Genomic DNA, 11,857 nt, shown 5'->3' with positions numbered 1-11,857 from the left:
TCGCCTCGGGAGAGCGGTCTCTTCCCCGTGCATGGTCCTCGTGGTCCTCGTGGGTCCAGGAGGGGTGCGTAGAGGAACTCCCGTGCCGCCAGAGTCGTGAGCTGCAGTCCGGACGAGAACCGCACCCGTTACACGGTGGTCGGGCAAGGATGCTGGGCCATCTAGTCCCTTCAAGCGCCGTGGGCAGAGAGAAGGACGAAGCCTCTGATAGAAGCCGCCGCCCCTCGCGCCCCTTACCTGGACCCTTCCTTCCTTCCTGACCACTGCCCTTCCCTGCACGAACCCCGCAGCACGATGAGGACACCAGATCCCCTGTTTTATTTTGGACACTCGATTCTCCTTTTTCCTGGACACTTTGTTTATATTTTGTTAATGAAAGCCTCTCTGAAAAACTAACTGAAATAAAATAATAATTATCAAAAATAAATAATCGTTTTCGTAATCATCACCCCTTGGCAGAAAAATATATGAGCTGTGTGGCGCCGGCGGTTTAGGGAAATAGCCTACCTGTAAATGGCGCATCGGGCACGTGAGGTTATCTGACGGAGAGATGCAAAGCAGTTTAAAGCAGAGTCCTGCATGGGTCCTGTTTGGTAAATGTGCACCAGCAGTACTTAACAGAACACTCGACCCGTTATCCAACAGCAGCACTAATTTAATTCTGTACCAGACCAGACCCGTTTGACATAAAGACCGCGAGTTGCGACCCGAACCGCACCCGCATTAAATCCATTACATCAGGTAAGCAAGATTATTTATTTTCTCATGAGTGACATTAAATACATTAACAAACTGTTATAAATCATTTCTATTTCAAACAAATGCTGTTCTTTAACTATTTTGGACTATTCAAGAATCCTGAATAAAATGCATCATGGTTTCCACAAAAATATTTCTATTTCTGAAGGATCAAGTGACACTGAAGACTGGAGTCATGATGCTGAAAATTCAGCTTTTCATCACAGAAATAAATGACTTTTTTAAATATATTCAAATAGAAAAACAGTTATTTTAAATTGTAATAATATTTTGCAATATTACTGTATTTTTTGATCAAATAAATGCAGCCTTGGAGAGCAGAAGAGACGACTTTCAAAAACATAAAAACCGTAATTATTCCAAACGTTTGACCAGCAGTGTAATTGGTGCACTGATTGCGATTGTCGTGTCTTGATGTATGACGCACATGTCTGTGTGCAGCAGGTGAGTTCAGGAGAGAGGCGCGCTCAACCCCCTTTCCTGCACCAAGATGCCCCGGCCTCCCCCAGTGACCGAGAGGTGAGCGGTCAGACGCAAGCAGCCGTCTTCTCATTGCTCTTGACTGCATGTATATGAGCAGCCACTGCTTCTATGTGCCAGATACGCACTTTAACTCTTGTGTGTAGAATACCTGAGCTGTTATGAATAAGAATACACCATACTGTCATAACACAGGCTTTTCGAAAGATAGCACATGAATTTAATCAACGACTTAAGGTGATCTTTTGGTGTTTGTCAGACGTGTGAGATATGCAATGTGACCCAATCTATAATTCAAGCATTTACATTACAGTAAATAATGTAAATTATTTACTACACTACATTACAGTGTAGCTATAATTTCATATTTCTAAACTTGAGAAATGTGCTTGAAAAGTTGAGCTTGAAAAGTGTGCTTGTGCTGTCGTTAATTAAAATAAATTAATATGGTATTTTAACATTTTAAGTGTCCTTTAAGTGTATAAATGCTTTTTTGGGGCCACAACGGACTGGAGTCTAGGGGAATAGATTCTGATTTATTATTCTGTGAATTTCAAATGCTTGTTTAAGTTAAACGATCTACCTCTTGTTTTACAGAGAACTTTGTGCAGAGATATCAAATCAGTTTGATAATCTACAGCTGGTCGGTTACCACATGACATGCTATTATTGTACTAATGCGGGCTAATAATAGTCTAGATGATTCTGTTTTGTCATTTCTGGACTGTGACATTGAACCTCCTTTGAAGCATGAACCTTTAAACATGGTAAATAATGACACACCTTCTGAAATAGTAATGGACTTTCAGACACTCTGCTTGGTTTATCCTTTGGAGTTTTGTCACGAATCAAGTTGCTATTTTTTGTTTTATTGATGTGTTTGTCCTCTTTCATGAATCGCAGCTCAAATAGAATGTACCTCAGAATAAATTATATTAGGGATGCACGATATATCGGCCACCATATCGGTATCGGCCGATGAATGCTCATTTTTTCTGTTATCGGTATCGGCCGCGGTTATCGGCTTTCAAAAATAAAGAATTATCGGTTATCGGTATCGTCCAAAATTTTCATATCGGTGCATCCCTAAATTATATCATCATTGCAGGGAAACTGGTTTACTGAGTGATCAGTGAGCCGAGGTTATGATTGTACCTTTGTCTTTCTACCACATTTTCTGTTCGTATTTCTTTTTGAAATTTCCATCAGATCTCAGAATAAATTCATCTCAGCATTTCCGGGGCTCAACAATAAGGATATATGGGTTTTTTTGTTCATTTTTTACTAGCACTGCCAACATTTTCACTAGCCCACGACAATTAATACAATTACACAAATGTATAAATGTATTTGTCAGAATTGTAAAAAAAAAAAAAAAAAAAAAAATTAATATACAAATTTATTTTATTTTTTTGTTTTTTATTTATATATTTTATATTTAAATGTAAATATTTTATATAATATTTATTTATATATAATAAGTAATATATATAAATGTAAATAATATTTATTTTGTTATATTTATATTTACATAATATTTATATTAAAAGTGAATATGTTATATAATGTAATATTTATATAATATGTTTTATTGTATTTTATTATATTATAATATTTATTTCATGTAATAAATAGTATAATTTATATACATTTATATAATATAATTTCAATATTGTATTTATATGATATTTTATATCATATGTATTTATATTATAGATTTTATTGTGCTATATTTCTATTATGTTTACATATGTAATTTATATTTATATTTTTTATATTTTTGAAAGAAAAAAAAAGGTTTGAGTCCAAGACTATCACTAAAGTCAAAACTTTACAGACACATTTAGTTCAGACTTAATTCAAAAACTTTGTACATCATCATTAAACGTAAAATAAAGTGACAACACCGCTTTGTCAACTCATCCTTATTTTTGAGCCCTAATTTCTTCTGTGCCAAAGACTGCTAGATTTACCTTTTTGATGTCTCTGTACACAGAATATCACGATTTGATGCCAGTCACATTGAAGAGAATCAAAATCAGGTTCGGTAGAGACATCAAATAGCGTAGGTCTGCAGCCTCGGTGTGGATCCGCTGTCTCAACTCTCTCTGTTTCCACAGATGTCATTCTCTCATCCTCTGGCTCTTTTTCTGTCGTCTCACTCATTGTGTTGTTTTCTCATTGCTCTTCACTCCTCGGTCCCGTCATTAATGCGTTGACTCGTGTGGGGGGGTCGTTCAGCTGCTGGCTGGGATGATAGCAGAGCCTGCTTTTCTCTCTGAGTATACTATCTTTGCTCTGGACCACTCAAATCGACCCAAAGCGGCCCAGGTGCCCAGTGCGGTGAGTCTGTCCTCACACATCGCCTCCTCTTCCTCACCCCTCGAGAAATAAAAGCAACCCTCTGTCCCCGTCCTGTCTGCGATGCCTTTGGAGGTTATGGGGCATTTATTTAAATATTAATTAATAATCGCAATTACAATTTCAAAGGAATAATCGACAATTATAATTTTTGTCATAATCGTGTAGCCCTTATATATATATATATATATGATATATTTTATTATATTTTTATTATTATGTTACAATATTATATTAATATTTTTCATATAATATAATTTATAATTTAATAATATAATTTCAATATTATATTTATCATATATTAAAAATATATATCTTATATATTTATTTATATTACACATTTTATTGTGTTATATTTATATTGTATTTTTTATTTTATTTTTATTAAAAAAAAGAAGTTTTGAGTCCAAGACTATCATTCAAGTCAAAACTTTACAGACATATTTAACATCACAATAATATAATTAAGTAATAATAAATTGGAAATTATAAAATAATATAAGATAATACATATACACTGATTTATGCATGTGTACACATTTACGCATAGTACACTGATCTGAAGCATAAAAGAAGTCAATATATTTAATCCTTTTACAGTGCTGTGTATCTGTAATTTGTTTTAGAAGGCACAGTTTTACAGTAAGGCCACTTTACACAGTAACAGGCTGCTCTTCCACTACATTTACTGGGATTGTGGAGACGGTAGAGGCTCAGCTCTGACTGATCATGATGATACAGATAATCATCCACATACACCTGAGCTCATTACACACACATCAGCTGACATTCAGCACAGCCAATCACATCAAACAAACACTGATCATGTGATCTGCTGTATTACTGGCCTCATTATAATGTTCATTGGGGAGAAATGGGCAAAATGATTATGCTATCCTGTGGATATGTGTGCTTTTCATTGACACTTTACACCCTGAGCACTGTGTGATGTGTAAACATTTGTTTTTCAGCACATAGTCAAAGTTTCCCTGGCCTTGTCTGGCATATACAAATGTGTTTAGCTCAGCTTACATGCTAAACTGAAAGCACGTTTATTTGCTAAAATTGATTGTGTATAATGTTGTGTTATTTAGGTTATCAAAGTGCAAAATGTCTGATAATGCTGTCTTATTAGTTGTATTTTTATTACGTTTGGCCTGAAGTGTTTAGGGATTGCCTTCTGTATGTACAGCAAACAGAAAGTGAGCTTCACTTGTTGATTTTGATGTAAATACGACTTGCTTGCATCAAAACGCTGTTTTCGAAATACAAAAAGAAATTTAAACTCATCTTTTTGCATTAATAGATGAATCAATCCTCTAATGTGCAGTGATTATATTGTAACTGAAATATTGTGTGCTTCTGTTGGTAATCAAGTTCTTCATTTCTTGCTGTTTACTGCAGCGTTCAGATGAACTGATCAACGCAACAGTGGTTTTATGTTCGCTGTAGGAATGCCTCCCACAACTAGATTAGTTTAGTAGTTATAGTAACTATATTACTGAATTGCATGTCTGTCAAATATAGGCATGTGAGCCAAGTGTAAACTGTGCAATAATAATATGATGATTAGTATTATATAGTATTATTATTAGTATTACAATTAGTATTATAATAATAAAAATAAAAAAACTATTATTAATTTTGTTAATAACATTATTGTCAATAACAATAACATTGTTATTATTAGTTGTAGTATAACTAATAATTATTATTTGTACTATTAGTATTCTTAGTATTATAAATAATATATTTTATCATTATTACTAGTAAAATTGTATCATTATCAATATTATTATTTTTAATAATAAGAATAAGAATAACAATAGTATTCATATTATTCATATAATAATAATAATAATTATTATTATTATTAATAGTATTAGTAGTGGTAGTAGCAGTCATATAAATAATAATTATTTTTAATTTTAGTATTGGTATTATTCTTATTATTATAAATGATCATATATTTTATTATTAGATCATATTTGTATTACTATATATTATAATAATATTAATAATAATAATATTTTTATTAATTATAATGATATGAAAAACAACAGCAGTATTATTATTATTTATTTTATGCATTATTTTAAATTCATTAAATTCATTTCTTTTTTCATCCCTTTCTAATTTTATGACTTATCTAACTTGTACTATATTTAATGTTGGACTGTAAAATTTAAATTTTTGCTAAGACTGGGACAACATTAATTGGACATTAAAAAGAGTAAATTCTTGCCAAAGTGCCTTGTTGACAATGTTATACCTGAAAAAGAAATAATTATACAGTGTGTGTGTGCTGCTTTTTTACATATTTTTTGTATTTAAAAATCATTCAGTTCTGAAGTAGAATATCATGATGTTGATACTTTCTCATGTCCATCATTATAAACCGAGTAACATTACCCATGACTTCTTTCGTCTGCCTCAGGAAGAATGCTGTGGCCGTCTAACTCCTGCCGAACTCCTAGTGTAGTGCTGCTGTGTTTAACTCCTCGTTTGTGTAACGCAGTAGTTATGCTGCCGACGTTTGTGTTTAACCCCATGTGTTCCTCTCCGAGTTGCATGAGGTTAGAGTTGGTGTAACCAGAAGCCCCTGCATTTCTCGTAGCAAAACTAATATTGCTCCCAGAGTAATCGGGGTGCAGCACGATGGGCCTGAGGAATACTAACCCCTCCTGTTGATTGCAGAGACACACTTTCACTCATGCTTGTCTGTTCTGTTCTGATGCAGAGCATTAAAGCGGCCGGCAGCTCTCCGAGAGGCAGTGTGAACGGGGATGAAATCGCTTCTCCTCAGGCAAGTAATAGTTAATGTGCTTTAATGTATTTAGCATTCATGAACTTTTCAAATTGGACCTAAGACCCTTTCACATTGCATCTGAAGTGACTAAATGACATGCATTGCAGATTATTTGAAGCACCAAAACTATTTATACACCGTGTCTGATGCAGAATTTTTTTGTTTGCATACATGGCAGCAAAGTCAATTAAAGAAATAAATGCTGTTCTTTTGAACTTTCTATTCATCAAAGAATTCTTTAAAAAAACGATCAGTTTTCACAAAAATGTGAAGCAGCATAACTGTTTAAGAAATGTTTCCTGAGCAGCAAATCAGCATCAGGATAATGTGACACTGAAGACTGGAGTAATGATGCTGAAAATTCAGCTTTGATCACAGAAATAAATTACATTTTACTTTATATTACAATAGAAAACAGTTATTTTAAATTGTAAAAATATTTCACAATATTACTGTTTTTAATGTATTTTTTATCAAATAAATGTAGCCTTGCTGAGAAGAAGAGACTTCCTTCAAAAATATGAACAAATTGAACAAAATTAATTTTGCACATTACTGTATGTGTCAGACAGACATTGCATCTCTCTTTTGCATTTTTTCATGACAATTAAACACATTTTTCCTCAAAAGAAGTTATCATTATTGTATACAGTAAAAAAGTACTGTTGCATAATTATTTTAAATTGAAATTTGCATAAATCAGGCAATACAACAAATTATCTGTGCATAAATACCAATTTACAGTTAGCATATATTATGTAAATTATATATAAATAAAAATGTAAAATGATAAAATTAAGAAATTTTATAATAAACATTAAGTATATCATATATTGTAAGTATATATTTATTCTATGTAAATGTATCTTTTTGGTGGCAGCTCATTTGTGTAGTTGTTATTGGATTTCTAATGTGAATCGTTTCATGACTGGTCATTGCTGTCATTTTTTAGTAATAGGCTTGATCACAGTTTGAATCTTTGACCTTAAACAGAATCTACTTATTTTATATCTAATTCTCATTATTTAGAATGCTTGTATACTCAAAGTATTCGTTGTCCTCCAGAAAGAGGAGCCTCAGTCTCTGGCCCAGAAGCTGCAGCAGAAGGTTTCTTCTGTGGAGTCTTTGCTCCGGGGGTCGGCCCGCGGTGAAGGGCTCTTCCGCTCCGGCTCCCGGGACAGTCTGGTCAGAAGCTCCTCCAGAGAATCGCTCACTCTCGTCGGAGAGAATGAGGCCCAGTCGTCGCTGGCGTTCGACCCTCCGTCGGACATCGAGAGCGAGGCAGAGGATTCGCCCGGCAGCACTGAGAGTCTGTCTAAAGAGCAGCTCTTGAACCGCCTGCACCGGCTGGAGAGAAGCCTCGGCAATTACAGGGGGAAGTACTCCGAGGTGAGCGGCCATGGGATAAACGTTCATTTCGGGTGATCTGATCGCTTGTGGTTAGTCAGACTGTTTGCTGATTTGTGATCAGATCTAATTATGATCAGTTAATGCAGTGATTTTCTGGGGAGGGTCTTACAGTACATACAGTGGGTACGGAAAGTATTCAGAAATTTAAGGGGGTCTGAATACTTTCCGTACCCACTGTATACTACTTTTGCAAGAAGTCAAAAGCTTCAGTATATCTTGTTTTGGCACAGTTTTTACTTGTTAGATATGTAGGTTGTCATTATGGAAGCTCATTCTATCACAGAATTTAAAAAATGAAAGGTAATTGCAACTTTTTGTCTCACAATTCAGACTTTTTTCTTTGCAATTCTGAGAAAAAAGTCAGAATTATGAGATGTAAACTCACAAGTCACGAAACAAGGTAAAAGCAATTACCTTTTTATTATTTATTTTTACTTTTCTTTTTTTTTTTCCGGCAAAAATTAAAAATTCAAAAACTGTGTATCACAATTTGGACTTTTTTTCTGTCAATTGTGAGGTTAAATCTCACAACTGGGACTTTTCTTCTTGCAATTGCGAATTTTTATCTCACAATTCTGAGAGAAAAAAGCCTGGATTGTCAGAAAGGTCAGAATTGGGAAATGTTAACTCACATTTGCAGAAACAAGGTTTTTTTTTATTCCGTGGTGGAAACAAGCTTGTTATATAATAATAAATATGCTCATTTGTATCTCACAATTCAGAGTTAATTTTTCACAATTCAGAGTTTATATCTCACAATTCATATACTGTAATTCTGAGTATATATCTCCAATTCTGAGGGAAAAAAGTCTGAATTGTGAGATAAAAAGTCACATTTACCTTTTTTTTTGTTCCTGTTTACACTACAAATGCACTATGTTTTTGACTTATGTGGCCTTGAAGACCTCTTATCATAAGATGCAAACTGTTTTTATTGTCATTTAATGTCAAAACTTTGACTTATTGATGCATTTTGTTTTTTTAAAAGTAACATTTTGATTAATATATATGAGATTTATGATCTCCCTACCTGTTCATGAATCTGGACACGTGTCTGATATTATTGCTTTTTGTACATTAAAGAGTTTGATAATTATCATTCAGCACCTGCGAGTGTGCAGTGAGCGCGCAGTGCATTAAAAGTCAACTTTTATCTTGTCAGTCTGTGATCTGTGCAACAGGTCTGCTCCAGACTTGTATTGATACGTCAAATCATGCAATTGTACAAATGTTACAACACTATTTTAGATGCTTCTAGTATTGTTGAGCGTCTAATTCAAAAGATTTTTTTTCTTAATTACTTGCCATATAGCAGATTGCGTTCATTCAGGGTGGCGTATAGTCCAGTTTTTAAGGGTTAATTCACTTACATCATGCTTACTTGAGATGGAAACTGCAATATTTGTTATCCATTAGTAATTTAACCAGAAGCTTACACTTTCGCAGAAATATTGCAAGTGCTCAAACAGACTTTGTAGACATTTCCAAATAATGGCTGATTAATTGGACTTGTAGCAGCAAGCCACCGAATCTTAAGTTCTCCCATTCCTGATGCATAGAGTTAAATGCAAATTAAAGCACAAACTGAATATAAAAGAGTTGTAACAGTGTTTTATTTTTCAATGAAAGCTCTTTGGCTCATTTGTAATCGCTGTGTTTCCTCTGCTGTAGAATGTGTCCTGAGATAATGGCGAAGCAATAAATTGATAAACTTTGCCGCATGAACATGCGCTGCATATGGTTAAACCCTCATTAAGAGATTATTTGAACAAGTCTGTTTTGTTGAAGGAGAGCTCAGGCCTCTAGTACTGACTGTGCATATTAATCATGACACACCAGAGCTGCTCAGATGAACAGATCTCTGAGATAATGCACTGCTCTGACAGTATGTGGATTATCTGACCTGTTTACACCTGATCCAGGCACTCAGTCCACTTCAGGAAGCAGTCAGGTGTACTTAATGCCAGATTACCATTGTGGAGTAATTGGTGATGTGTCCCAGACAACACTGAAGAACTTCCTGCTGGTAACATGAAATGATTTTGGAAAAACACATACTGTACTGTATACATGGCCAGGATGTAATGGATCATCTTTGTTATTCCTGACATCATGTTTATGTCAAATGAGACCTGCTGTTATAATATGAAACAGTGTTGTTATTGTTAACCAAAAGTGAAACTATTCAAATTATGGGGGGGGGGGGTAATTTGAAAGGCATAAAATAAAAAAAGTTTAACAAAAATTTTAACTAACTTAGACGAAAATTGGCAACTAACTGAAATAAGTTGAAATACTAAAACCATCCATCCATCCTAAAATTACTGAAATTAAAATGGAAATAAAAATTAATTAAAGCTTTATAAAATATTTAAAAAAATAATAATAATGACAAAACTCATAACAAGTTTAATATTAAAATGGAAACAGAAAATTATATAAAAAAAAATGTAAACAAACTTAAAAATTAGAATAAATGTAAGTGAAAATTGGCAGATAACTGAAATGTATAAATTTCAGCTCAAGTAGTAAAGTGATCCATTCATCATAAAATTGCTAAAATTAAAACATGAATAAAAATCTATTAATGTAACAAAATTATAAAAACTTACACTAAAATTAAAATAAAAACTGAAAATCTCAAAACCTAAAAATAAAAGCTAATTCAAAATATTAACAAGTAGTAGTGTATAAATAATTCTAAAACAATACTAAAGTCCAATCAGTGCTAACTGAAGATAGATTTATGTTATTATTATTATTAAGCACATGACAAAATTAAAATTCCCACGTTTACTTTAGATGTGTTTTATTTTATTTTATTTTAGATGATGTCAGAAGGACCTTTTCAAATATTTTTTTCGGTAGTGTTTTTTTAAGCTTTATAAAGTTGCACTTATTGCCCACCACTAAAAAGAGGAATTGTCCTCCTGCTTTCAATATTTGACCTTCAACTAGTTAAGTCATGCCCAATGCATTGACTAGTGGCAGAACTAATCTTCTTCTACACTTCTGTGATCCCTGATTTGGGAATGGGACAGTTTGATTTGTGAAAAGAGTTGATCATTATTAATAGACTGATGTTTTCTCTCTCTTTTTCCTCTCTTAGTTGGTTACGGCCTACCGAACTGTACTGCGGGATAAAGAGAAAACTCAGGTAATTTCATATTCAGTCGATGCTGCAGAATAAATGACTGTAGTTTACGTGTAGCTGGAGGAATGTTTTCCTGATGTTTTTCCTTTAATGAGTTGCTGTATTTGCTCTGCTGTGAGGTTTGGCGCTGATATTAGTCTTTCTTTAAATATGTTCAAATTATTTATATAACGTATGTAACATAAATATAGAACTTGTAGATTTTATTATTAATGTATAGTTTTCTATTTTTTCAATGTTGAGATATTGAGCCTCATATCTCCTCCTCAGGAGCTACAGATGGACCAGCAGGCCAAGAAACACCTGCAGGAGGAGTTTGATGCTGCTCTGGAGGAGAAGGACCAGATGATCACTGTGCTTCAGACACAAGTGCGTGTTTATCTTGGATTGCGCATCTCTTAGTTATCTGAGGTGATACTGAAGCTGTTTATCTTCAGGTGTCTCTCTTGAAGAACCGTCTGCAGGCGTCTGGAGGTGTGCTTTCGTCAGAAGATGAGACCTCTCAGTCCACAGATACGGTTGATGCGACCTCTGACATTCAGAGCCCCTCGAAAGACGACGGCTCGATGCTTAACACAGGTGTGTGCAGGTTTCCAAGTACACCTAACGTTTTTCTACATCAAAGTCATCTTTAACCTGTTTGTGTTTTATGTGTGTGGCCAGCAGAGGGAAGCGGAGAGCCAGGCAGCGCGGTGGATCTTGAGGCGCTTCAGAAGCGAATCAAAAGGCAAGAGAGTCTCCTGCAGAGATGTAAAGAGATGATTCGATCCAGTAAAGAGCGCAGCGCTCAGCTGAGCAGCGAGAACGAGGTTTTACAGCAGCAGCTGCAGGAGAGACTGCAAGAGCTTGAGAAAATCAAGGTACAGAAACATTAAATAAGACAA

The 11,857-nt window shown here is 34.3% G+C and overlaps 1 protein-coding gene across 1 annotated transcript in view; it reads left to right on the top strand.

Annotated features, from left to right (window-relative positions):
* Positions 1–11,857, top strand: part of LOC107688375 (golgin subfamily A member 4-like) — a 40,704-nt gene that overhangs the window by 2,442 nt on the left and 26,405 nt on the right. The window contains exons 2-9 of the mRNA XM_016486065.1: positions 1,201–1,278; positions 3,481–3,582; positions 6,341–6,406; positions 7,475–7,798; positions 10,929–10,976; positions 11,244–11,342; positions 11,411–11,552; positions 11,640–11,833. Of these exons, the coding sequence (XP_016341551.1) occupies positions 1,201–1,278; positions 3,481–3,582; positions 6,341–6,406; positions 7,475–7,798; positions 10,929–10,976; positions 11,244–11,342; positions 11,411–11,552; positions 11,640–11,833 (1,053 nt within the window). The remainder of the gene's footprint in view (positions 1–1,200; positions 1,279–3,480; positions 3,583–6,340; positions 6,407–7,474; positions 7,799–10,928; positions 10,977–11,243; positions 11,343–11,410; positions 11,553–11,639; positions 11,834–11,857) is intronic.

This window comes from Sinocyclocheilus anshuiensis, unplaced genomic scaffold (assembly GCF_001515605.1).
Source record: "Sinocyclocheilus anshuiensis isolate Anshui unplaced genomic scaffold, SAMN03320099.WGS_v1.1 scaffold265, whole genome shotgun sequence".
Lineage (NCBI taxonomy): Eukaryota > Metazoa > Chordata > Actinopteri > Cypriniformes > Cyprinidae > Sinocyclocheilus > Sinocyclocheilus anshuiensis.
Note: the sequence above shows the minus strand (reverse complement) of the source record. Positions and strands in the feature narration are given on the sequence as shown.